Genomic DNA, 27,966 nt, shown 5'->3' on the forward strand with positions numbered 1-27,966 from the left:
TATCTTTCGGATAGATTCCTACAAGTGGGATTAATGGGTGAAAGGTAAATTAATGTAATTTTTTAGATGCTGCCAAATTGTAGTATTTTACATCCCTACTAGCAATGTATGAGTGAGTGTTGCCAACAAAATACGTTGTCAGACCTTTTTATTTTTTGCCTTTGTGTTGGTGAAAAATGGTATCTCTGTGCGGTTTTACTTTGCATTTCCTTTATAAGCAAGTAAAGTGAAGTTGTTGTTGTTGTTGTTGTTGTTGTTGTTGTTGTTGTTTTCTAGTCTTTCTGATCAGTTCTGTCCTTTCTCTTTTTCAGAGTCAATACAGATTTGTATGTGAAGCTATTTTGAAAGTTTATGAAGAAGGATTTGTTAAACCCTTAACAACGTCATCAAATAAATAAGAAAGCATAAGTCTGGGATATGTGTTGGAAAACTGCTTTCTGTTCTATTCACTGTGCCATAATTCTGCTCGCAGGAAATGGCAGTTAGACAAAAACAATGAAGAACTAACAAAAACTGAAAACTTCAGCACTGTTGCACTTTATGTTTAAACAATGTCACTCTCTCAAAATCTGTAATTCATGTGTTTGAAGACTATTTCATGCTTTGCTCCGAACAAATAGTGAATAACTGAGTATGTTCAGGGTAATTTATGAAATCTGTGGTGGTGCCATGCAGTCCCCTTCTGGTAGAATTGCCACAAACAAGGCTCAGAATTCTCCTCATCTCTGATATACACCTGTATCTTGAAAGCAAAAAGAAGTATACATCAGGAGTCAGCTCTGGTGTTTCCCAGTGATTCATGTACTTACTATACTGATTACCAGATTTTTATTTTTTAAATTTTAGCAATATCATTCTCAATATTAGCCAATACACTGCCTATGGATGCAGCACATCTTTCCCCGTACTCCCCTGTAGAGACCTGCTGTTCGTGAGAAGAAAGATGGAATTTGCTTTTCCCAGGAAATGCTGCACAGTGTCCATTTACCAGCATCTTATAGAAAGTATAAATATGAATCTACAAGTTTTCTTGAATTTAATAATGTAACTTATATTTATCATACGGTTGGCTTATTCCAAATCATGTGATTTCACATGCTTGATGTAAAGGAATGCATGCGTTGTGTCTTAACCCCTTAAGTGCCTTGAGACGTCTTTGTATGTCTAATGAAAAGGCACTCATTTGACCCCACTAGGAGGTATGTGTGTATATTGTACATTTACATTTTTATGCATTTTGAATCAGTTTGCATTTTAAAAAAACAGCTTCTTGTATGAAGAGTTACGCAAAGAAGGGTATGGAAATTTTATTTCTTACTCAATTCCTGTATTTTGCCACAAGAAGCAAAGATAAATTGTGTTCTACTGAGTGAGCGTTCTGCTGCTATGGAATTATTGAAAACCTGCACATTCCTTTCCTGAGGGACAAGGGTTACAGTTGAGCAGCTCAAGTTAAAAGATGCTTTATTATTCAAATTTTCTCTTTATTTTATCCCTAACTTTAGAAATGGCACCTAATATGCATATTAAAGTTAAACATATTGATATTTTCAGCTAAAGTTAGAGCAATTCGTTGTGATTTATTTCTATCACTGTCTAAATTATTATTCTTAAAGCATTTATTTCGGTTCATATCAAGCTTTGCTCACACCAGTCTGTTGGTTGGGATGCTTCAAACGAGGAATGAAACGTTTTTGACTTATTTCTAAAGGTAATCCCTCAATAACTGCATTGAGGGTTTATTGTCATATTTGTGTACAATTAAATTACCCCAGTTTATATATACTTACTAAGTTATAAGCATGTTAATACGGAGGGTTTTGCTTGTCAGCCTGATGGAGGCTCTGGTTCCCTGTCAGGATGTGTATCCTTTCCTCTTCAGGACTTTTTTTTTAAGTCTACAGAGAGATAGAACTTTAAAATTGCCCAGTTTTAATATAAGTGGAAATTTGCTCACCTATTGAAATGTTATATTACACACTTGTTTTATATGGATTGTGGTTAAAATATTCATTTACTAATGGTTTCTGAATACTTCTGTATAGTCTTGATAAAACTTAGAGTTTGAATGGTAGATATTGTGAAATGCCGTTCAGTATGAGGGGACAAATACACATTTAAAAATCTTCAGTGTAATCAAAGTGATGTTATTTCAGATAATCAGAACCCATAATAACACATTTTAGGAAATTAAGTCCTAAATATTGATAACCAAGATACCAAATAAATTATTATATTCAAATATTTTAATTTTTTAAGAGAAAAGTAAACATAACCTTTATGTCAAAGAGAAATTATCCTATCCCTGGATTTCACAGCCAAGACAGTATAAATTAGTAACTAACTAGAGTCTTATTTGAACATTCCATTTTCTGCCAACAGATAAATATAATTTAGGTTGCTATATGACATAATGATAAGAAGTGAACAAGTAAAATCATGTTGAGGGTCTACATAATTAATAGCTGTTTGACAGTTGTTTTTAATCTGAATTAAAATGAAAATCTAGGGGCGCCTGGGTGGCGCAGTCGGTTAAGCGTCCGACTTCAGCCAGGTCACGATCTCGCGGTCCGTGAGTTCGAGCCCCGCGTCGGGCTCTGTGCTGATGGCCCGGAGCCTGGAGCCTATTCCCGATTCTGTGTCTCCCTCTCTCTCTGCCCCTCCCCCGTTCATGCTCTGTCTCTCTCTGTCCCAAAAATAAATAAAAAACGTTGAAAAAAAAATTTTTAAATGAAAATCTATTCTGTGTGGACAGAATATGACAACCATAGATTAGAAAGATTAAAAAAATGCAGTTGTATAGATATGAACAGATAAATGTCATGGTTGGCATGTTCTTTAACTTACAGGTGTGTTTACACTTCTGAGATAAACTCTAATTTTGTTGGCAATGAGCACTGCTGCCTTTTAAAATGATTAATTCCAGTCTTTAAGTGGTAAATATTAGAAGTCTAGAGTTACATTTAAATTTCTCATATATGGATTTTTCATCTGGGAGCTGCCCTCTGTCAGTATTTTTATGTACAGAAAAGATCCTTTTTTAAAGGCATATTTATTAGGATCTTAAAACAAATTATCCTTCAGAGCTTCTTAAAATGGATATGCTAATTATGCTTCTGTGTTCACCCAACAAATCAGACTTTATCCGTTACACCTAAGAATTTTTAACCTGTTCATCAATCTAAATAGGGTTCTAGGAATAATCCCAGCTTTAATATGCCAAGTAGGTCTAGATTTTCCATTCATATCCATGTAATACTGTGTAATAAAAATGTCAAATTTCTTGTATCTGAACTGCTTTCCCTTTCCTCCAGTTAACTCCTCTGCTCTCCCACTCCCCCCGCCCACAGAGAAATCAATGCTACTGTTCTTCTCACAAGTGGAAATAGATATTGGTGAATCAAGGGGCTTTGTAAATGATAAATGTTTATGAAAACCTTTCCTCTCTGATTTAAGGTGGTTTTACCATGTTCATTTCAGATTTTGTTGAGCATCAGATTTGTGTCAGCACTGTGTACATAGCATGAGGAATATTTTGGAATAGACTTTACATTCACAAGAAGAATTGGTGGTATTTGTTAAATGAGTACATCCATTCAAAATAGAGGCAGAGTAAACAGCTTAAGAAATAATTTTCTTCGTGCGGCCTGCTAGCACAAGTGGGGGGGCGGGGGGGTTGCTCATTTTGATTAAGAGTAAAGAGAAAATTTATATATAAAAACTGACTTCAAACTTAAGAAGGTATGATAAGCCATTAAGACAGTTGCTTGAAGGTTTCGAGTACTACTATGTACACTTTTGTGTGTTTATATATATTTGTGTGTTTCATAAAGGCTAATGGTAACAAACAGAGGTAAAGGATTATTTTAACTATAGAGTTGTTTATAATCTGCTGGCAGGTCTGGTCAGGTCTAATCAGGTATTTGAGTGAAAGTCTTCTGTCTCCACTAGAAATACTCTTAACTTGAGAGCTGAAAGGAACTTGAATGATTTTATCTAATCTCACCTTCTCCATTATTTTAGGCAACATATATGAATAGATCATAAATTCTTGTGAATTTTAGTCTGTTTCAGCTCAAGAATTATACTCAGGCAGTGTTTTCACTTAATAACTATGATCTTAGAAGATGTCACTTAATTTAGAAAATAAGTAGGCTTTAAAAGGTGATCCTAATTAGGACCCTGACTCAGTTTGCTAGTTATGCTTCTCTGATAGAACATAAGCTTTTGTGAAGTGTTTAGGCTGATAACACATGCAGTACAAAAACATTCTGAAATGTAAACTAGAAGACTAATTTTTTAAAAGCACTTAAGATATAGAACTAGGATTTAGGATATATGTCGAGTTATAATCAAATAATTTATGTTCATAATGTGAACATGTAGTAGAATTAAAGCATTACTTATTTTATAATCTAATCAGGAAGGGAGAAAGAAAGAAGAATTTTTAACAATGTTCTATTTAATACCTGTGTTTTGAATATTTAAGATACTCTGATAGTAAGGTTGCCAAAGTAGTTTTGAATTCATAAAAATTATTTATACCACAATAAGGTGGGATATGTTTACATCTCTTTTATTTTGTAGTTTAGGTAAATTTACACTTAAGTCACTTAGAGTAAATATATTATGGTAAGTAGTTGTGGGAATAAACATCTCTTAATAATATGACATGAAAAAGATGAATTGTGTCGCACACAGTTGGCTTTTATGCCACATCAACAAAGTAACCATATTATCATTGCTTACTTCCCACATTTACTTTAGCTGTTCAACCAGTTTCTGCAGTCATTTGTGTGTGTGTGTGTGTGTGTCTGTGTGTGTGTGTGTCTGTGTGTGTGTCTGTGTGTGTGTGGTGTTTCTTCCAAGTAAAATAGCCATGTTGTTAAAATCCACTGGATTTTATCAGATATCAGAATTACTGATCTGTTGGCAGATTTATTGGTGTCTCAGTGTGATCACAACATAAGTTATAGCAACTGTTTATAAAATTCTTAGTGAATTGTATAGCTACAAAGGAATACAAGTAATAAAACATTCTTGAGCGAACTAATAGAGAAGTTCAGCAATTTTATAAAGAGCCCATGAAATTGATCCCTAAATTGTATTTCGGGAGTTCATCTTATTTTACAATGTCTGCAACTGTTACCAACAATTGTTTTATTATATACTAACTTCCTTTATTCTTAGTAGCAATTCGTACATAAGCCTCTCAGTAGTATCAAAAACCAACAAGTCCTATATCAGCCAGAAATGAGACATTTTATTTTCATAATCTTGGTGAAGTTGTCCTGGGTAAACACCAAATAGTTACTTCTGTTTCCATTTCTAAATTTGCTGCTATTTATTTGTATGTTTTTCTACTGCAATTTACTATTGATTTCTAAAGTTTTATAGTCATTGTTATTTTTGTTTTAGCAGTCCAAGCTCAGTGGGCAGCCAGAAGTAGTATCTACTGGGGTGCAATCCATCAATATTGACTAGATGTGATTCAGTGCATAAAGAAGAAAAGCAATTTTTTTTAAATTTACGAAGTGAAAGGTATTAGCAATATTGCAAGTTAAAGACTACAATTTTAGGTGGAAGTCCTAACGTTTAACTTCCTGAAACCTTTTAAAATTTCCAATAAGAGAATGAGAGTGTTTAAAAGCCTTGATGTGCTCATGGAAGTTTCAGTTAAGCACTGTAGAATTTTCCTACTTGTGTAAATGATACAGAAAATATTTTTCTATGGACAAAAGATTGAAACTGTTAACTTCTTTTACTTCATTGTGTAAAAGGAAATGATACTTGTATGTCTTTCATGCTGTAAAAATATGAATGTATCTTTGAAATGTTATTAGAATTATGACTTGATTCTAAGGAAACTCTTTGTTTTCAAAAGTCAGCAAGGGATTGAAAAAAAATGAAAGGAAGAGTATTCCATCCACTTCATTATATAAAATGCAATTTTAGAAGAAAACTGTAATTTTCATTATAAACAAGCAATCATTACTGAAGCATATTTCAGATATAACATACATTGTTTTGTATTCTGTTTTGTTTTAGCTCTAGAATAGAAAATTTCAAGAAAACTTGTGCTTACTATTTTTAAGTGTAAAACAATTGAATTCTAGACTTCTGGAGTGTGGAAGGGTGTTTTTGTGTGAGGGTAAACATTCTGCTGCATGTGTTTACCGTGAAGGAAAGTTCTCGGGCTTTGTCACTGTGGCAGCCACAAATGAGGACATCGTTGTGAGTGTGACTTTGGTGACGCCAGAAATCTGTGCATCAGATCCACTATAGTAAATATGTGCAGAGGCCCCTGACAAATAGTTTTGCCTTCTTATGATCAGTATCTTGTACAGGTAAGACCACTGAGCCCAGTTCTGACCTGTAACAGTGGTGTATTAGATGCTTAGGGATTTATTAATTCAGCTGAACAACAAACCCTACCATGTTTTAGGCATGATTTGCTCAATAGTCTTTTTAAAGGGTAGTACTTATTATTCATCACTTGTTACACTTGACTCAATGGGACCTTCATTATTTTGACTCCTGCTTCCGTATATCCAACTTCAGAAAAGTAATTTCATCTTATAGTCTTTGTGAAGTAAATACCCTGAAGCTATAAGGTGATACCTTTCTTCATTAGCTTTTTTTTTTTCTTTTACAGTGGTTAAGAGATTAATATCAGGCCCCCTCAACCCTGAGAGTTTCCAAAATGTAACAAATATTACTTGTAACTTTAGCCGAAATGCCACCTTGCTAAATGAAATTATCACCATGACATCGTCAAGGAGGATCAGCCCAGTTTACCATCTTAGACAGAAATAGGTGCTGACGTTTGATTTCCCCAAATTCACTGTAGTCACAATTGAGCCCATTTTACCCTTTATTTAAAAGAAGCTTTTTAGTTTTTACTCCTGAATTGTGTTGCAGTTCCTTGCCTTCCCTGACAAGAACATTTCAATCCAATTCTGGGATTCTCTGGCACCCATCTTTTCCAACCCTTTAGTGAGTTCACAAGATTATTCAGTCTTTCTTATATCCTGTAGAGTAGGTCAAATTTCAATGCTGAAATTGACTTCTTGAATTTTAAATAGTAGCACTTTATTTCATGCTTACTACTGACTTAATTTATACATTTAAAAATAAAATCTATCCTAGGAGTTTTGTAAATATGGAAAAACTTTAGTGGATTAGTATGTAGAACTCATTGGATTGGACCCAAGTTCAGTGCTTTACAATGATCTCCTGGTCATTTGATATTTGAAAGGTAATTTGTGTGGTTTTAGCTTTGCCACTTTTCTGTAATTAATTTAGTACAGTGAGGCCTACCCAGTTGACTATCCAGCTGGACTCTGGGTGCTCTCAGCTAGCTTCAACCAGGTTTGGTTTACAATAATCCTTTCTGCTTTGAATTTTCCTACATGACATGAATACTTGGAAATCCACTTGTTTGGTTTTAAGTGGTAGGTAGGGGTTAAGTCAATACCGCACCACAAGTAAGTTGAAGAGGGCAAAGTCCTGATACTTTATATACGTGTCAAGGGACAGGATTTAAGACACTAAAAACAGTTTACATTAAGCTGTTTTCATTTTATCTCATTAGAGTATGTGTGCTTGGAAAAAAAACAAAAAACTGTCCAACCCAGTGTTCTTAAAGCATCAGGACATTGCAGTTACAATCCATATTGTTATCTTTTCAAGTAAGAAAAGCTAGTCTTTATTTTCTACAGTGTAGGCTTAATTTTAGGACAATTTACTATATACTCATCAGTGATATTTTTAAGTATTAGTTTTACAAAGAATTATTTCTATGTAGAGGGTGTATTAATTTGGGATTTTTTTTCTTGTAACAGGTGCTATATGTAAATATGAAGGGCGAAAAGTCACTTAGTTAAAAATCTAGTTTATTTCGTTATTAAAATATGATTTTGCATTTCTGGTGTCATTTCACGTTTGATAGTACTGAACTAGTAGCAAAATGGAATTAGCCCCTTAATTTTTAAAATTAACTCTCTTTCCCCATTTCACAAAAATAGCTCTTTCCATATGGTTTGTTTCCACAATTAAGAGGCAAAGAAGCTTAGGGTTCGTTTAAAATGTATAAGCTTGAATTTGGTCAACACGGGATAATTTGAAATCAGCGCTCTGCATTTGTCACTGCAGCTTACTGTATGCTTGAAAAGCCTGTGTATTTGTTTTAATTTCAGTGAAAAACTAGAATTCCTGAAGTTTATTCATGTAAAAAAAATCTATGAATACTAACATCAGACAGGATTAAAATGCTGATTTACATTAAAACTGTTTTAGTCCTAAGAGCAACTTCTGTTACGTGCAATGCTATTACACATATTTTGTTGGCCATATTTCATTTTGATTGAGAAATAGTTGTTCAGGTACAGACGTGAAAAAACTCTAGCTGTGACTTTTAATTGTTCAATTGCAAAATAAAGATGTGCTTTAGTAATTTAAAGTATAGGAGTTTTGAAGATTATTTTTTGTTGTTGGGCTTTTCTGACAGTGGTTGTATTCATTAATGGGGGATCCGAAGGGACTGGGAGAATGCTAAGTGCAAACTTTATTTCTAGAATTTCTGTTTCACGAGTGGCTGTGCTTGGGGAGGGGTGAGGAGATTAAGTAAGGAACTAAAAGGGATTTAGAGGATTAAAGAATAAGGAAATGTTCTTCCTTCACTTCAGCCACTGCTTGACTCCTCTCTCCTCCCAGCACCAGCCCCTCTTCTGGTATTCCTGACCTAAGATCTTGTCAATCAAAATAAGGGACCTTTCTGTACCTACATTCAGCGCGCCTTGCGTCTTCCCCAAATGCAGTTGAAGTATGCCATCTTTCACCTGAAAGAAAATAATTTCCTAAAAAATTAATATTTAAGTAATTTCGTATCTAAAAAATGAAGGCAAAGATAAAGATTTATGATTATGCCATGATTATTCTCACGTACATAATAATAGAAATTCAAACAGTATAAGGAAGATTCACAAGGAGGTGTAAAAGCCTCTGACCTACCCCTAAGAGTAGTCTCCCTCAAACCGATGACAACTTCTATTAAATTTCTTGTATTTTCCTCTGGGGGGAAATGTGTGTGTATGCATTTGTAAGTACATATACATTTTGTTAATGTCAGAGGGATCGTACAATATATTCTGCAGTGCTTTGTCACCCTGGAAAGACTTCCATATCAGCATATTCAGGTCTACCTCATTCTTCTCAATCACTGCCTTGTACTCCATCCTATGGATATACCGTGATTTAATTTCCTGATGCACACTTACCTTGTTTCCAGTTCATACTGTACAAGCAATGCTCTATTGAACCTCCTTTTGCAAATATTTTCTTTAATCATTATAAGCATAAACGTAGGGTAAATTTCTACCAGCAAAGTTGCTAGATCATAGGGCACCTGCATTTTGAAATTTTAATAAATATTGTCTAATTGTTCTTGGAGAAGTTTATATCAGCTTATGGTTCCATCAAAGCATATGAGAATGTCTGTTTCCCCACATTTTTATTAGAACTGATATCAAACTTGCTCATCTTATAAATGAAATTATCTTTTGACAATGCATTTCTTCTGTGAGGAAGTTAAGTAGATTTTCATATCTTTATTGATCTTTTGTATTTCTTGTTCTCAAAATTCCATATTGATATCCTTTGCTTATTTTTATATCAGGTTGTTTAATGTTCTATTCATATGAGATGTTGGAAATTAAAGAAATTAGTCACTTGACAGTCATGTGTTTATATATTGCAAACCTTTTTTCTTATGGTGTTCTTTGACTTTATTCTTCTAGGATGTTGGGGGGACATGATAATATTTTTAATACTTTTATCAACAAATGTATCAGTCTTCTTCGTGACTTCGGAGTTTGGGGTATACCTGCAAAAGCTTGACTCTAATCCTCTATTAACATTCCATCTGTGACAGAAGCTCTCTTAACCACCTTCTAAGTAACCCACTCTGTAGACTGGCACTCTGTTTTCCCCTCTTGTTCTCCCCTTGCCACCACTGACTGCTCTGAGTCATGCCAGAACTCTTGGGGTTCCAATTAAAGTAGTAAGCTTCCTAAAATCAGCTGTATTTGCTAACCTATATATGCAAATTTATCTTTCTGATACCATTTAATTATGTGCTACATAAGCTAGTGAAATGTGCATGTGAAAAGCAGGAGGGTTGGATTTTTGCAAAACCCTTATAAAGGTGTCATTAAAACTTCATCAAATTCTTTAAAAATTATTTAAAATAGGTATTAGCGAGACGATTATGAGAGACTAACAAAAGATGATGCATTTGAGAGACAGAAAAAAATAGATGCCACACTTGGGGTCTGTTTTTTGCAACAGAGACTCAGGGACTATAATTGGGCTCAAACTCAAAGTAAAAGTAAAACCTTGTTCCTACATAAAAAAGAATCACAGATAAAAATGCATTTTTTGTCCTAAGCTAAAACAAAATGCTTGTATTTTTCTCTCTCCTTTAAATGGCTTTTCAATTAACCAACTAACCATTAGCTTTGGTACCATCAGATACAGTTTCTACTGTATGTAAAAATTCCTCTCGAATATTTAGACAGTTTTTAAGTTTGCTATTAAAAATTATGATAGCCTTTTATATATTCCCTTTTAAATTATACTTGTACATATGGGTCAATTATCTATAAAATTCCCCCCAACATAATATATTTTGAATATATAAAAATATTCAAACATACAGAAAATTGAAAGAATTGAAGTTAACATCCATATACTCATCCCCTAGATTCCGTAATTACCATCTTGCTATATTTGTCTTATGACTTGTCCATCTACCTAAGCATCTCTCAATCCATCAATACATCTTTTATGCACTTCATAAAATGATGTTGCCCACATCTGTACACTTGACCCCTGAGCACTTCAGCTCACGTATCTCTAATCTTCAACAATTATCTCTTTTTGACATAACGTTTTTATCAGTAAAATAAATATTAAGTCTACCATTCAGTAAGTTTTAATGAATGCATATTTCTATGAAAGTCAAACCCCCATGGGGATCAAGAGGTACAAACTTCCAATTATAAAATGAGTCAGTGGGATGTAGTGTATATCATATTGATTTTAGTCAATAATACTGCATTTCAAATTTGAAAGTTGGTGAGAAAGTAAATCTTAAAAATTCTTACCACAAGAAAAAATTTTTAACTGCATAGGTTGTCAGATGGTAACTAGACTTAATGTGGTGATCATTATACAAATGTCAAATCATGTTGTATATCTGAAATTAATATGTTGTATGTCAATTCTATTTCAGTTAAAAAAGAAAGAACGGGGAGGGCGCCTGGCTGGCTCAGTCAGTAGAGACTGACTCTTGGTCTCTGGGTTGTTAGTTTGAGCTTCCCGTTAGGTGTAGAGAGTACTTAAAAACAAAGTTTTTTTTTTTTAAGTTTATTTGTTTTGAGAGAGAGACAGCTTGGGCGCACAATTGGGGAGGGGTAAGGGAGGACAGAGAGAATCCCAAGCAGGTTCTGCAAGGTGAGCGCAGAGCCCCATACAGGACTCCGTCTCTGGAACTGTGAGGTCATGACCTGAGGCGAAATCAAGAGTCAGAGGCTTAACGACTGAGCCACCCCAGAGGCTCCAAAATCTTAAAAGAAAGGAGGAAAAAACCTACAAAAGGATTTGATACAGAACATTTTCATCACTTGAGAGAGTCTCCTTTTCCCTTCCCAGTCCATTACTACCCTTACTTTCCCTCCCTTTGTTAGCTTCCTGGGGCTACCCTAACAAAGTACCACGAACTGGGTGCCTTAAAACGACAGGAATCTATTGTCTTACAGTTCTAGAGTCCAGAATCCAAACTCAGAATGTTATCAGGGCCATGCACCCACCCCCGGAGGGTGCTAGGGAAGGATCTCTTCATGTGTCTTTCTTAGCTTCAGGTAGCCTTGGACCTTCCTTGGCTTTTAAATTTAACCACTCCAGAAGTCCATCTTAGCATGCACATTGTTCTGTGAGGAAACCAGCTATATTGGATTAGAGGCCCATGCTACTCCAGCAACACCTCATCTTAGTTTTGTCTGCAATGACCCTATTTCCAAATAAAGTTACATTCTGAGGTACTGGCAGTTAGGACTTCAAAATGTCTTTTGTGGGGGGTGGACAGAATACAACCTACAACATTACTAGAGGCAGTGAGTATACTGATTCTTAGAGATTAGAATAGCCTGTCCTAGAATTTTTCATACATGCAATTGATATGTATATTCTAAGACTCGTTTTAGTCAAAATTTCTGAGATTCATCAGTTTGGTTTTTATTTGGTAAGTAGTTAAATATATTAATAGTTTGCTTATCGGCCTCCTTTTCATGGGTAGCTGGGCTTGGAGACATTCTTGATTTGGGGGATTTTATCAGTAAAAATGCTGTGAACATTCCTGTACAAGTATGCTTATGAACACATGCTTTCGTTTCTGAGTAAATATCGAGGAGTGGAATTGCTGAATATGTTAAGTATACCTGAAAGTTTTTACTGATACTGTCAAAATTGGCTTCCAAAACTATACTTCCATCACTTTACCACCTCATCAGTAATGTGTCTGTGTCTCCACCCTTGGTGGATATCATGACTCTTACATTTTCTCATGTAATAAGACATACATAAAATGTGATTTGCAAATTTGAATATCTTTTTATATGCTTCTTGGCCATGCATGTTTCTTTCTTGGTGAATTGTCCATTCAGGTCCTTTCTGTTTTGCAACTTGGTCCATTTAAACAACAAAAAGCTATTTGGACTTCCGCGTCTGAGCATGAGGAAGCAATAGGGCCCAGAGTCAGCCTCCTGTGTAAACAACTGGAAAATTGAACAAAATAATAGGAAAAAACGTTTGCAATATCAGGAAAAGTCCATTAAGACTGTAATTCCTGGGAAAAGATCAAAAGAGAGGTGAGTGAGCCTTCCCACAAGCCAGATCAAAAGAGAGGTGAGTGAGCCTTCCCATAAGCCAGGTTTTCTTTGTGGAGATAATTTATAAGCTGATGCAGGCATATGAAGCCCAAACAAGACTGGTAATCTTGCTACTTGGGGAGACAGGTGTCAGAGTTTTGGGAAGCTGGGGCTGTTAGAAGGTATGAAGCAACGTTCCAAGGAGGAGGAAACGATATAAAGATTTCAGTAAATTTACATAGGAGTCACTCTGAGTCTTAGATGGAATATTAATCTTTGCATGTGGTAAAACCTCATGAAGAAGACAAACTTCTGAGGAAAAACAATTACCAAGTTGTAGGAGGAATATTCCCAGGGCTGGCCACGAGGATGAGAATAATTCGAGTTTCTTTTAGGCACCGAGGAGAAGCCTCTTTGAAGATAAGAGGATGTCAGCAAAAACTCAGGAAAGCCCAAAGTTTAGAAGTGAGACTAACCAAGTTGGAGGGTAAAAGCTACTCTAAACTCAGTTCAAAGGTTTTAAAACAAGTTTCAAAATGATCAAACTAATTCACAAGTTACTTAACTGCCTAATGGGTAAAGGCCATTTAAAAAATACCACTCAAGTGGTCCCTGGGTGGCTCAGTTGGTTAGGCATCAACTTCTGCTCAGGTCATGATCTCACAGGTCATGAGTGTGAGCTCTGTGTCAGTCTCTGTGCTGACAGCTCAGAGCCTGGAGCCTGCTTCGGATTCTCTGTCTCCCTCTCTCTCTTAAAAATAAACAAACATTTAAAACAAAAATACTATTGTAGAAAATAAAATTTATCATGTTTGGCAGCCAACAAAAAATTACTATAGACAGGAAGACGCAAGGAAGTATGACCCAGTGGAGAAAAACCACTTAGTCTTGGAAATGGTGAAGATTGACCAGAACAAAAGGACAATGAAACATGTAGGAAGTAGGATCAATATGCCTATGGATGTAGAAGAAAACATAGGGATAAGGAGGGGCAGAGAGAGAGAATCCCAAGCAGGCTCTGCGCTGTCAGCATGGAGCCCAGTGTGGGGCTCGAACTCACAAACAGTGAGATCATGACCTGAGCCGAAATCAAGAGACATATACTTAACCAACTGAGCCACCCAAGTGCCCCAAGCAGAAGTTTTTTTTTTTTAAAGAACCAGTTGGGAGTGATGTCTTGGAAGATGGTGTAGGAAGTTCCAGGAATCCATCCTTCCACTTAAACAACTAATTTGGCTTGCAGAGACTCTCTGGAGTCACTATTTTGGAGTTCTGGATCCAGCTGGAATATTTGCAGCATCTAGGAGATAGATTGTTGGTAACGAGACTGGTAAGTTTTGGTAAGTTTCAGCCTTTCATGTGGTAGCAACTACCATATCCCATCCTTGCAGCAGGCAGCAGTGAAGATAGCTACCTGTGCTTCTGGTGTGGCTTGCTCGAGCCAGAGTGGGCAATAAGAACCTTGTCTTCCAAGTATCGAGATTTGTGGGTTCTGATTGGGGATTGCTGCTTTTGATCGAGAGGCCAGGACAGAGGCTGGTTTCTATTGTTTCAATCCCAGCGGGCTAAAGCTGCTCCCAGGGGATAAGAACAGTACTTGGTTCCCCCTCCCCCTCTTGAAAGACAGACCTTACAACAATATTTGTCAGGTCACTGGCTGCCACAGAGTAACAGAATAGAAACGTAAGTGACCATATAGACAGAAAGCAATACACACTTTGCAAAAATATTTTGGAAAAGTTACAAATAACTCCAGACCTCAACAAGCAAAACTCAGTAATTCCTTTTCTTTCTTTCTTTTCTTTCTTTCTTTCTTTCTTTCTTTCTTTCTTTCTTTCTTTCTTTCTTTCTTTCTTTCTTTCTTTCTTTCTCTTTCTTCCTTCCTTCCTTTCTTTTTCTTTCTTTCTTTCTTTCTTTCTTTCTTTCTTTCTTTCTTTCTTTCTTTCTTTCTTTCTCTTTCTTCCTTTCTTTCTCTTTCTTTCTTTCTTTCTTTCTTTCTTTCTTTCTTTCTTTCTCTTTCTTCCTTTCTCTTTCTTTCTTTCTCTTTCATTTTTACTGTCTTGACTGTTTCTTTATTTTTGAGAGATAGAGACAGAGTACGAGTGGGGACAGAGCAGATAGAGGGAGACACAGAATCCGAAGCAAGTTTCAGGCTCAGAGCTGTGAGCTATCAGCACAGAGCCCAACGTGGGGCTCGAACCCACAAACCGTGAGATCATGAGGTGACCTGAGGTCAGACACTTAGAACTGACTGAGCCACCCAGGTGCCCCAGGACTCAGTATTTCCTAAGGAATGGGGAAATTTGGTTTTCAGAGTTCTCACCACCTAATACTCAAAATGTCCACTTCTCAACAAAGAATAAAATTATTCTTTATAATATTATTATTTGTAATACAATTACAATAAATAGGAAAATATGGCCCATTCACAGGGGAAAGAAAAAGAATTGGATGGAAATCATCTTCAAGGAAGTCCACACAGTAGAATTATTAGTCAAAGATGTGAAATCAACCGTCTTAGATATGTTCAATGGGCTAAAGGAAACCATGGGCAGGAACTGAAAGAAACCAGGAAAATCATGTATGAACAAAATGAGACTTGAACCAAAACAGGGTTACCTGGCTGGCTCAATTAGTACAGATGCATCTCTTGGTCTTGGGGGTTGTGGGTTTGAGCACCTTGTTGAATGTAGAGATTACTTAAATAAATATTAAAAAAACAAATTCTGGAATGGCAGAGTAAAATAACTGAAAAGAAAACCCACTACAGGGGTTCCATAACAGGTGCGGGTAGCCAGAAAAAAGGATCAGTGACTTGAAGATAAGACAATTGAAATTATTTAGTGTAAGGAGGAGAAAGAAAAAAGAGCAAAGGGGAAAACAATCTGAGGGACCCGTGGTATACCACAAAACATACCAACACAAGCATTAAAGGACTTCAGATAGAGAAGAAAGAAAATTGGCTGAGAATATATTTGAAATACAGTAGTCCCCCCTTATCCATGGTTTCATTTTCCATGGCTTCAGTTACCTGTGGTAAACTGTGGTCCGGAAACAGATGATCCTCCTCCTGACATATCATCAGAGGGTCCATAGGAGCCAAACACTATGTCACAATGCCTGTGTTTGTCATCATCACAAGAATAAGGGTGAGTACAGTACAATAAGACATTTTGAGAGACCACATTCTCATAACTTGTATTACAGTATATTATTATAATTGTTTTATTTTATTACTAGTTATTATTCATGTCTTACTGTGCCTAATTTGTAAATTAAACCTTGTCCTAAGTATGCATGTATACAAGAAGATGTAGTATGTAGACGGTTTGGTACTATCCATGGCTTTAGGCATCAGTTAGTCTTAGAATGTATCCCCCGCAGATGGGGGGCACGACTGTAACAGCTGAACATTTTGCAAAACTGAGGAAATACATGAATACACATGCCCCAAAAGTTTGACAAACTTGAAGCAGGATAAAATTAAAAGGTACACACACTGAGATACATTATAATCAAATTGTTGAAACCCAAAGACAAAGAACTTTGAAAGCAGCAAGAGAAAAAGAACTCACCAGGTACAAGGATCTTAAGTAAGATCAACAGTTAACTAGAAATGATGGAAGTCATCAGGCTGTGGGATAACATTTAAGATATTGGGGGAAAATGTATCAACCAAGAATTTTATATCTGGCAGAAATACTCTTCAAGAATAAAGGAAAGGGGCACCTGGCTGGCTCAGTCAGTAGAGCATGCGACTCTTGATCTCAGGGTTGTGAGTTCAAGCCCCATGTTGGTTGTAGAGATTACTTAAAACATTGAGACAGAGGGGTGCCTGGGTGGCTCAGTTGGTTGAGTGTCCGACTTTGGCTCAGGTCATGATCTCACAGTTCATGAGTTCAAGTCCCATGTCATGCTTGCTGCTGTCAGCTCAGAGTCTGCTTCAGATCCTCTGTCCCCCCCTCTCTCTGCCCCTACCCCACTGGTGCTCTCTCAAAAATAAATAAACGTTTAAAAAATAATTTTAAAAAATTTTTAAAGGGACACCTGGGTGGCTCAATCGGTTTAGCGTCTGACTTCAGCTCAGGTCATGATATCACAGTTCATGGATTGATTCGAGCCCCGCATCAGGCTCTGTGCTGACAGCTCAGAGCCTGGAGCCTGCTTCTGATTCTCTGTCTCCTTCTCTCTCTTCCCCTTCCCTGTTTGCACTCTCTCTCTCTCTCTTTCTCTCTCTCTCACTCAAAAAATAAACATTAAAAAATTAAAAAAAAATTTTAAATGAGAGAGATTTAAGAATAAAGGAGAAATTAAGCCATTTGCAGATTAAAAAAAAATGTTGAGGGAGTTCATTACCAGTAGATCTATCCAAAAAGAAATGCTAAAGACAGTACTTTAGGCTGAAATGAAAGGAAACTAGATGGCAACTTAAAGCCATAAGAAAAAATAACACTGATAAAGGTAAATAAATTTTACATAGATAAATAAAACCAATATTTTACTTTTAGCATGGTTGGTTACATTTCTTTTTTTCCTATATAATGTAATAGGCAAATGCATAAAGTAATAATGAATCTTAATTAGTGGGCATACAACACATACAGATGAAGTCTGTGACAATTTTCTGGTCAACATCATTAATCATTAAGGAAATGCAAATCAAAACCACAATGAGATACCACTTACACTCATTAGGATGGCCATTATCAAAAAATCAGAAAATGACAAGTGTTATTGAGGATGTGGAAAAATGAGAACACTTGTGCACAGTTGATGGGAACATAACACAGTGCAGCCACTATGGGAAACGGTATAGCTGCTCCTCAAAAATTCAAAAATAGAATTACCATTTGATTCAGCAATTCCATTTCTGGGTATATAACGAAAAGCAGTGAACACTGGATCACAAAGATATATGTACACACACACACACACACACACACACACACACACACTTGTGCTTATAGCAGCATTATTCACAATAACCAAAAGATAGAAGCAACCCGTGTCCATCAATGGATTAATGGCTAAATAAGTGAAATCATACAGTATTTGTCTTTCTCTGACTTATTTCATGTAGCATAATCCCTTCAAACAGCATCCATGTTGTTGCAAATGGTAGAAGTAACCCTGGGGGGAGAACACTTATGTTTTTATGGCTCATGTTTTTATGGCCATATAAATGCAATATCATTGCATTATATTATATTGCATTATATATATATATATATATATATATATATATATATATATATATACACACACACATGCATGCCACATCTTCTTTATCCATTATCCACTGATGGACACTTAGGTTGTTTTCATGTTTTGGCTGTTGTAAATAATGTTGCTATAAACATGGCAGTCAAATTTCTCTTTCTTATAGGGACACCAGTCTTATAGGGGCACCTAAGCCAGTCATACTGGTTTAGGGTCTGCTCGAGTGACCTCATCTTAACCTGATTTCATATGCCAAGATCAGATATGGTCACCTTCATAGGTACTGGGGATTGGAACTGCAACCTATCTTTTTTTAGGACATGATCCAACCCATCCTCTGTTCTAATTACCTCATTTTACACATGAGAAAACTGATGCCAGAAAAGATAAATCCTTGTTCAAGTGAGTTAGTGACAGGGTGGTCACCACTGACCTTTCTACTGTATGTCTTTTAATGCCTTCAGAGGCCCTGGGGGCGGTCAGTAGTCACAGTATGGGGCAGTCAGCAAAAGACCTCCCTCCTCAAAGCATACCCACTCATGAGCAGTGTCAACAAACTGCAAGCTTGTGGTTAATGCCGACTCTCAGGCTCCACTCTAGACTTAAGCCTTTTAACAAGATCATCTGGTGACATATACACATTAACTTCTAGAAATAATGAGCCTTGGCTCCTTCCTTTTTCTTCTCATCCTGGTTTCACCATTAGGCAAATCTAATAGCAAAATGTTTTTACTTCTGTCTTTCTATTACACAATATTATGAACTTCCTGGTGCCATCCAAGGTTTTCTCAATTTTTCTTCCTATCAGTATAAAGAAGGAGCATAGGCTACCAGACCAGTAGACTCTGTTCCAGACTTGTCTTCAATTCATCCTTCCATGTCCCTTCTCTGCATAATTCTCTCCCCCAGGTATCCCCCCCCACCCCGCCCCGTTCTTTTAAGGTGTCCTTCAATTAGCCTCTGTGGCTAATACTTTAGTATGAATTTAAGATCTTACTTCCCCCCAGGGTTACTTGTAAAGAGAGAAAGTGTGGACTTTCAAACATGAGATTCTGGCTCAGGAAAGCTTTAACTGGATAAAGGGAACTACCCAACCACATGAAATTAGGCACAAGTCATGGCTCCATTTAGGAGACCTTCATCTTCTGTTTGCATCCCCAGGTACTTTTGTTCTTTGGTCTGTAACATTTACATCCTCTTATATGTCATGTTGAATGCTTTTTTTTTTAAATTTTTAAAAATATTTTTATTTTTGAAAGAGAGAGAGAGAGACAGAGCGTGAGTGGGGGAGGGGGAGAGAGAGAGAGGGAGACACAGAATCAGAAGTAGGCTCCAGGCTCTGAACTGTCAGCACAGAGCCCCACGCGGGGCTTGAACTCAAGAACCGCGGGATCACGACCTGAGCCGTGGTCGAACGCTTAACTGACTGAGCCATCCAGGCGTTCCATGTTGTATGCTTTTGAAAACATTTTCAGACACCTTGTTTTCTGTAACTCTCATTACTGCCCTGTGAGGCAGGTAGTATCATCTTTATCCCAACAGACCTTAAACCTGTTTTAGATGTGTTCGCTTCTATAGCTTAGACTATTTGCAGTCTGCTTATAGCAATCTCTCTCTTAGCGCTGTTTCCTGATGACTGGGTTTATTTATTTTTTATTTATTTTAGTTGTGTGCATTTTTTGACTAGGTAATGCTCTCTTGATCCAGTGTCTGATAAATTAGTTCTTCATGATATCCACTCTCCTGAGAGTATTTTCTTTTCAGAGGAGCCTTTTTGGAATCCCAAAAAGCCTTTTGGAATCCCAGAGCCTTTCAGGCTCTGGGACTGAGTGTTAAATTGGACTTCCTTCTGCTCCACGATGCTCAGAATACCTTGACATGAGTGACCCCACTAGTGTGGACCAGTTTCGAAAAGCTAATCAAGAAAGTAAAGAACTCTCTTGGAAATAAACACAAAAGAAGGAGAATTTGCAGGCTTGGGACAAATATCCCTAATTATTTAAAGGGTTCTGATACGAAAGAATTATGTTTCTTCTTGTGGGCAGAGGTGGATTCACCATGAAGATAATTAGGTTTAAGCTTTGGGTCTCTTGACTTGTGTGGGCCCCTTCCAAGAACCAGTACCTAATTTTCAATACTTAAATATGTGTTATTTCACTTAAAGGGCCCTGTCCCAGTTGTATGGTTTTCAGAAGCCACACAACTGGGTCTACCTCTTTCTGTGTGACTCCAGAGGGCAAACCAAGAGCGAAGATACACATGGAAATCTAGAGTGATAATGTTCTGTTAAAACTGCCAGGAGGCGCCTGGGTGGCTCAGTCGGTTGAGCGGCCGACTTCGGCTCAGGTCATGATCTCACAGCCCGTGAGTTCGAGCCCCGCGTCGGGCTCTGTGCTGACAGCTCAGAGCCTCGAGCCTGTTTCAGATTCTGTGTCTCCCTCTCTCTGACCCTCCCCCGCTCATGCTCTGTCTCTCTCTGTCTCAAAAATAAATAAACGTTAAAAAATAAATAAATAAATAAATAAACTGCCAGTTATTTCACTAGCAAAAGTTTGGGAATAGCAGAGAGCTGCAATTCGGGACAAGCAAGTTACGCAAAACCATAGGCAAATCTAGGAAAAAAAACAAATCTAGAAAACAAAAGAGGAGGGCCACTCTTTTACAGAGGAAAGTGGGAAGTTGAGAGGGCTGTTAGAGACAAAAAGTCCCTTGGAGTGAACAGGGAGTTCCAAGTATAGGGGCTATTCATTGGCTCAGTTGTGATGGCCTCTCACTGGCCGGGGAGGAGAAAAACCTTTCTGCTTCCTACTGGGATGGTAAAGTAGTAACTAAATCAGCATGCGCATGGAAGGTACATCTTTTCCCGTTGGGTCTGAGTGGTGCAGCGTTAGAGCTCCCCCTGCTGGCCTCCCCCCTCCATTCTAAACAATGTTTCTTTTTGTTAAAATCTCCCCTCTCAATGAAGGAAAATCTTTCCATGGGCCAGGACTATTTCACCAAAAAGTGGGTTACTGTGGTAGGCACCCTCCATAGCCCACCCAGAGTCATTCTTCCTTGCAACACCCCCCTTATCCTGTTAATAAAACTTGGATTTGTTCTGGGGCGCCTGAGTGGCTCAGTTGGTTAAGCATCAGACTCTTGATCTCATCTCAGATCTTGATCTCAGGGTACTGAGTTCCAGCCCCGTGACACGCTTTGTGCTCTCACAGCGTGGAGCCTGTTTGGGATTTTCTCTCTCCCCCTCTCTCTGCCCCTTTCCAGCTCAAGCTCTCTCTTTCTCTGTCTCTCTCAAAATAAATAAATAAACAAACAAACATTAAAAACAAAAACTTGGATTTGTTCAAGAAGTTAATGGAGAGTCCAGATCTGAGAGCAGACCCTTCCCCAAACCCCAAGAGTGAACTGTGGTTGGTGTAAACAAATCACGGTGTTCTCTTACCCTATGGTCAAGTAAATAGTCTAAGGATCAGTAAGTAGTCTAAGTCTGGGCAGGTAAAGGTAATCTAGTTCCGACTAATGAAACACGCTGGTGTCCGGTGGGGGGGACTTCACTCTCTAAATTAAAAGACAAGGCTTTAGGAAGTTCTTTCCCCCTTTGCCTTTCACTCCTGAAACTCGGAAGAGCTGGGCATACTGCCACTCTTCTGGGGCCAGTAAGCTAGAAGCATAGAAACCAGACTCAACACACTAAGGATGGCAGAACAGGAAGAGTAAAAGTGTTTAGGATCCTTATAGCGCTGTCGAGGACCTGAACCAATACTAGACAGCCGCCTACCTCTAGGTTACCTATGTGAAAAACACAAACTCCTTATTGAAGTACAGTTAAGTGTGTTCTCTATTACTTGGGGCCAAATGCATTCTTACTGAATTCAGCGGTGTTCAAGGAGAGAGCCTACTGTGTCTCTCGTGGGAGCCAATTACGGGACCAATTTGCCACAAAATAGGGATGTTGCAGAGAGTACTTATGTCTCAGAGGGAGGATATGGGGAGGAGACAAATTGTTATTAGGAATAATCTTATGTGATTAGAGCATGGACAGCTTCCCATGACTTAACTTCTTAAGTTCCATTTTTCTTCCCCACATCTTCGTATTTCCTTCAGCCTACAACGTTCTTTCTCACGTGTTCCTCTCCCCTCATCCACAGCCTCCCTCAACCCCACCCTCCACAGGAGTTAGAGCTAAGGATTGAGCAGAAGGGGAGTAGAGGACACCTTCTCTAGATTGGTGGGACACGCAACAATTTAGGGCAATGAGGTAGGTTTGTAAGTCTTGACAGAAAATGCCCTCATTATTGGTCAGTAAACAAATGAATTACAATACAGCTTTTGAATGTATAGACACTGCGTGACAAATAGTTAGAGGGAGACAGCCCGGATGGCACTCAAGACTGTAGCTTTCAAACATGTCATCAGTCCCCCAGCGGAAGGCTTTCCAAGAAGTACATAGCCTTGACAGAATTTTTTTAAAAAACTTTTTATTATGGAAAAAATTTAAACCTGTACATCAAATAGAATATTTATCTACTCAACTTCAACCTATAGCCCTTTCTTGTGTCATCCATACATCCACCGCCTCCCTGCCTCCCATGTCATAATTATCACCACTGCTTTTTTATTGAGATAAAGATGCAAAGATGACCCTCGACAAATCCTCCCATCCCTGTACTTCTACGCTGCTTCTCCCATGAGAGAAGATCAAAATGTCCTACAGTTAGATTGCAGTGATGGTTGCACAGCTTTGTGAATAAGTTACAAGTCAGTGAAGTGTGCATTTTAAATGGGTGAATTGTGTCACATGTGATATATCTCAATGGAGCAATTTTAATTTTTTTATTAAATTTTTAAAAAATATTTACTTTTGAGAAAGAGAGAGAGAGAGAGAGTGCATAAGTGGGGAAAGGACAGAGAGAAGGAGACACAGAATCTGAAGCAGGCTTCAAGTTGTCAGTGCGGAGTCTGACGAGGGGCTCGAACTTACCAACCGGGAGATCATAACTTGAGCCGAAGTCAGACGTTTAATGGACTGAGCCATCGAGGCGCCTCAATGGAGCTATTTTTAAAAAGTAGAGAAAGAAAATTTATTTAATACTACTAAAAAAAAAAATGGGCATCTTATTCCCATCCTAGTTGAAAATGGTCTGGCCTGTGACTTGCTTTGACCATAATAGGCAACAGAAGTGACACAGTGTGACTTCTGGGCATTTCCCTTAATAGGCTTTGGGGCCTGAGCCACCCCAACTACCCTGCTAGAGGAAGAGGCCTGAGCCGGACTCAGCTGTTCATTTCAGCCATCCCAGCTAAGATGCCACAGAGAATGAAGCCATTTTGGCAACTCCAGCTCCAGGTGATGTGCCCCAGCCAACACCACGTGGATCAGAGACCAGCTGTTCCTGCCAAGTCCAACTTGTAAGTCTTGGGGTGGTGGGGGACCGGCAGGGCCAAATCTCCAGAAGGGGCTCAGTATTTGCCTCTTCTCATCTCAGCCTGCAGGGTCCTCCACTTCAGCCACTTCACACCCTCACACCTTCCAGGGTTGACTCTCTGGCTTGCCCAGACTGTGGTGGGTGTCCACACCACCCTTCACCTTACAGCTCTCACCTTAAGCTCTTGCCTCCCTGTCTTGTCACCTCCCATGGCTCCATCTACTCACCTCCAGACACACTGGCTTTCCTTGAGCAGGCCAAGCACCCAGGTAACAGGGCCTTTGGGGTTCCCTCTGCTCTTCCCCCAGGGGTCCATAGGACTACTCCTTTGCCTCCCTTGGTCTTCACTCAAAGGTCACCTTTTTCTTGAGACCTTCTTCCTCACCTAGCCAGTCTGTCTAAAATGACCACTTCCTTATTCCCCATCTCTATCCCCTGCTTTTTTATTTTTCTCTCTCTCGTTTAGCACTGCCTAACAGTATTTAATTTTACTAATGTATCTCGTTTATTTTCTGTCTCTCCTGCTAGCACTTAAGCTGGATGAGGGATTCTTGTCTGTCCTGATACGCCTCTGTATCTCCAGGGTCTAAAACATCGCCTGGCCCACCACGGGCAATTTCACAAATTATGTGCGGAAAGAACTGATGAAATGTCCCCTGTCCACGCTATGTTAAACAGACATCTATTTCCCATTCCCTGCTTTCTTTTTCCTCATGATACCACTATTTTATCTGTATTTATTACCGTCTTTCTTCCTACTACAATGAAAGTTCCTCTAACAATGGGGCAGTAAATATTTGCTGAATGAATCAGTTTCTTGAACGAATAGATGAATGAGTCTAGCGGCACCTGATGCTGGATTCCGAGAGCGCCAAGCTACCTTTGCGATAAGACTGACTAATTTGGGGGCTCTCTGCCGGCGTGCACCCCCTCCGAAGGAGGAGGTCTGATAACCATGGTTGGATTTCGGCAGCGCCCCTTTAAACCAGCCGTGGACGCTGGGCCGCTAGCGCCGGTTGCAGATCCGGCAGGGACTGGCATCGCCGGTTTAACCCGAGTCTCGCCTAGCCGGGAGATTTCCGGGGCGGTGTCATTGCCCATTTAAGATTAGAGCGCCCCGCCCCGGGGGCGGAGCTTAGAAGGGGCTTTAAGGGGCGGGCCGGCGGGAGGCTGGGGTCCTCCGCAGGATTAGCGCAGGGTGGGCGCGCGCCTTAGGCCGCCATTTCTCGGCGTCTCCAGACGAGCCGCCCCCTCCTCAGTCTCGCTCGGGACCTCTTCCCTTCCGTTGCCGGCTCTCCGTGCCGTCTTCGCCACCGCGCCTCCGTCCCCAGCCCAGGTAAGTGCGAGGCCCAGTGGCCCCGGCCGCGCTGCCCGCACCCGGCTCCGTCCACGCCCCGCTTCGCCTCCCGGCTCGTGGGACCCGTTCCGGCCCGCGCCTGGGCTCCGTGCTCGCGGCCTCGCCTCGGGACCTCGCCTCCGGCCGCCGCTGCTTCCCCAGCCGGCCGGCAAAATATTAAACCTGCTGGGAGGGGAGGGGCGGCGGCGGCCAATCGGGCCCGGCCGCTGAGTTTCGGGCGATACCGTGAGCCGCAGCCGGGAGTCCGGGGCAAGGCCGGTTAATGTGTGCCGGCTCAACCCCTGCCCGGTCCCGACTCCCTCGTGAGTGGCCGAGGGTCGCCCTTCACCGTGAGTTCTCGAGTTAGCCGTCTGGTTGGCGAGGGGGATGTGGCAGGTCAAGGGAAAAACCCACCTCGAGTGTGTGTCACGGTTTTACAACAAAAACCCGGGTGGACTTCGGGGGTTGGTTTGCGTTTGACCGAAACTTCAGCCGCTTGGCAATTGTGAGAGGCAGGTGTGTTCCCAGCAATGGCGGGATCCAAAGGACCCTCCCCGCCCCCACTCGTGGAGCTGGGCGTGTTCTTCGTGGGTTCTTCGGTGTGTGAACTTTAATGGTACCTGTCACTACTTTTGGGGTTACTAAGTCTCATGAATTTTAGCTAAGGGTAAGAAGTCTTTTAAACCTCTCAGCCACATTTTAAATCAATATCAGCAGTATTTTTTTTAAGAGTTAGGGGAAGAATTACCCATAACTCCATTTCTGGCATTGCTAACACGTTGTTGAACCCTACTTAAGATAGTGAATTATTCGTACATGTAAGCTAGTTTTCAGAGTTTTCTTCTTTTATAGGTAACCTTCGTTAGCAAATGATAGACATTACTTCTGTTGAATTATTCTTTTACAAACGTTTTCTGTGTTGGGATTAGTGGGGCCAGAGGTATTAATATCTTCATGGCAATTCTGTATATGGGTATATTGCTTTATCAAAAAGCAATTGCCTACCAAAGAATGTGGCCATCAGCCCCTTAGGAGCGTGTATACATTTCATGACAAACTTCTGAGTTTTTAGATTAAAAAAAAAAAAAAAAAAACCTTCAGTTAATTCAGTGTGCATTTTTTATGATTGTAAAGGAAACCTTTCTTGTTCATTGCTGAAAAATTAGAAATCACAGGTTAAAAACTAGCACTAAAAAACATATAAACCTACTCTCTGAGAATTCCACTGTATCATTTTAGTGTCAGAAGTTCTTTATTGAGTTCCTAATATGCTGATTACTATGTTAGCTAGGTCATCTTGCTGAATGAGTCAGACCAGGTCCTTGAGTCTTAGTGGGGAAGTACACAGTTAAAAAAATAATTAAACAATTGGGTGTTTAATTACAGTTTTCTAAGTGTTGCAAAGTCTAAGGGTATTGAAAGGAGTACCTCATTTAGACTCGGGAGTCAGGGAATGCTTTTCTGAGGAAATGGGAGAGACATAAAGTGGAAAAAGAGCATTCCAGAAAGATGGAACAGCCGAAACAACAACAAAACAACAAAAAAGGCCTGCAGTTAAAAAGATTGTTGGATTGAGCAGAAGGGATACCAGAGGAGATTGAGCGGCTGGGAGTAGGCTGTCTGAAGGGTCAGGCAGATAGGAGGAGGAGCTGCCTCAGGGAGCAAGGCCATTAAAGATTTTTAAACTGGGATCAGATTTGTGGTTGCTAAAAATCTGCTGTAGCGTTAAGAATGGAAATAGCAGGGGTGCCTGGGTGGCTCAGTCGGTTAAGCAGCCGACTTCGGCTCAGGTCATGATCTCGCAGTCCGTGAGTTCGAGCCCCGCATCGGGCTCTGTGCTGACAGCTCAGAGCCTGGAGCCTGTTTCAGATTCTGTGTCTCCCTCTCTCTGACCCTCCCCCGTTCATGCTCTGTCTCTCTCTGTCTCAAAAATAAATAAACGTTAAAAAAAAAATTAAAAAAAAAAAAAAAGAATGGAAATAGCAGTTGGGTGGAAAAAGTGAATTTTGAAACATCTTTTTTTCTTTAAATAATTTTTAAAAGCTCTTTTAACACCTTCATATATTCTTATTATAGAAGACTTTGGTACCTTCACATGACCCTCTCCAGAGATAACCTCCCTTAACAGTTTGCATGTCTTAGTCCTTTTGCGTACATGTAGGTATCCCACACCAGGGTGGGATAAAACTTAACCATTTTTCTCTGATTTCATTTTTAACTTAAAAATATTGTTGGTGTCTGAGTCCACTGTATTTAAAAAACAGCTGTGTTGTATGCCAGTTGATGTACCATAGTTTGTTTAACCGCTTGATGGACACATTTAAAATTGTAAGGCAGTTATGCCCTGAAAATCCTTATTTCTACAACTTGGATCACATCCTGTTTCTTTAGGATATCTTATCAGAAGTAGAATTGCCAAATGAAAGGGTATGCATGTAAACATTTTTTTTTAAAGATTAACATTTTTTTTTAACATTTATTTATTTTTGAGAGACAGAGACAGAGCATGAGTAGGGGAGGGGCAGAGAGAGAGAGAGGGAGACACATAACCTGAAGCAGGTTCCAGGCTCAGCTATCAGCACAGAATGTGGGGCTTGAAGCCATGAACTGTGAGATCATGACCTCAGTTGAAGTCAGACGTTGAACCAACTGAGCCACGTGGGTGCCACATTTAAAGATTTTTTTAAAAAGTTTATTTATTTTTGAAAGAGAATCCCCAGCAGGCTCTGCACCATCAGCACAGAGCCCAACTCAGGGCTTGAACCCAAAATTCACAAAATCATGACCTGAGCCAAAATCAAGAGTTGGACACTCACCTACTGAGCCACCCAGGCGTCCTTGCACATTAACATTTTTGATAGTGTGGTCAAATCTTCCAAAGAAGACAATGTGTGAGGGTGATTGTTTATCCCATATCCTTTTGAACACTGGCTGTCTTTTTATTTATTTTTATTTTTTTATTTTAGAGAGAGAACACCAGCGGAGAAGAGAGGCAGGGGGGAAGAGAAGGAATTAAGTTTATTTATTTTGAGAGAGAGAGAGAGAGAGAGAGAGAGAGAGA

The 27,966-nt window shown here is 39.2% G+C and overlaps 2 protein-coding genes and 1 long non-coding RNA gene across 11 annotated transcripts in view; 2 read left to right on the forward strand and 1 right to left on the reverse strand.

Moving 5' to 3' along the window:
- Positions 1–2,126, forward strand: part of PTPN4 (protein tyrosine phosphatase non-receptor type 4) — a 217,266-nt gene extending 215,140 nt beyond the window's left edge. For both annotated transcript variants that reach the window (XM_058715515.1, XM_058715523.1), the window contains one exon: positions 312–2,126. In XM_058715515.1, the coding sequence (XP_058571498.1) occupies positions 312–398 (87 nt within the window). In that variant the 3' untranslated portion in view covers positions 399–2,126. The remainder of the gene's footprint in view (positions 1–311) is intronic.
- On the reverse strand, positions 515–16,065 carry LOC131503834 (uncharacterized). Of its 2 annotated transcripts, XR_009257637.1 has the most exons (3): positions 15,958–16,065; positions 8,787–8,840; positions 515–742 (listed from the first exon to the last, which is right to left on the reverse strand). It is a non-coding gene; the product is annotated as an uncharacterized LOC131503834 (long non-coding RNA). The 2 variants fall into 2 exon arrangements; XR_009257636.1 differs by lacking the exon at positions 15,958–16,065 and having other exon boundaries at positions 8,787–9,064.
- A 7,466-nt stretch (positions 16,066–23,531) lies between these two features.
- EPB41L5 (erythrocyte membrane protein band 4.1 like 5) overlaps positions 23,532–27,966 on the forward strand; it is a 143,831-nt gene continuing 139,396 nt past the window's right edge. For 3 of the 7 annotated variants that reach the window (XM_058715526.1, XM_058715527.1, XM_058715528.1), the window contains exon 1: positions 25,125–25,255. In XM_058715526.1, coding sequence (XP_058571509.1) covers positions 25,189–25,255 — 67 coding nt within the window. In that variant the 5' untranslated portion in view covers positions 25,125–25,188. Of the gene's footprint in view, positions 23,553–24,770; positions 24,906–25,124; positions 25,256–27,966 lie in introns of those variants that run through there. The other 4 variants (XM_058715533.1, XM_058715532.1, XM_058715531.1 and 1 more) reach the window with 3 other exon arrangements.

The sequence above is a fragment of the Neofelis nebulosa genome, chromosome 2, assembly GCF_028018385.1.
Source record: "Neofelis nebulosa isolate mNeoNeb1 chromosome 2, mNeoNeb1.pri, whole genome shotgun sequence".
Taxonomy (NCBI): domain Eukaryota; kingdom Metazoa; phylum Chordata; class Mammalia; order Carnivora; family Felidae; genus Neofelis; species Neofelis nebulosa.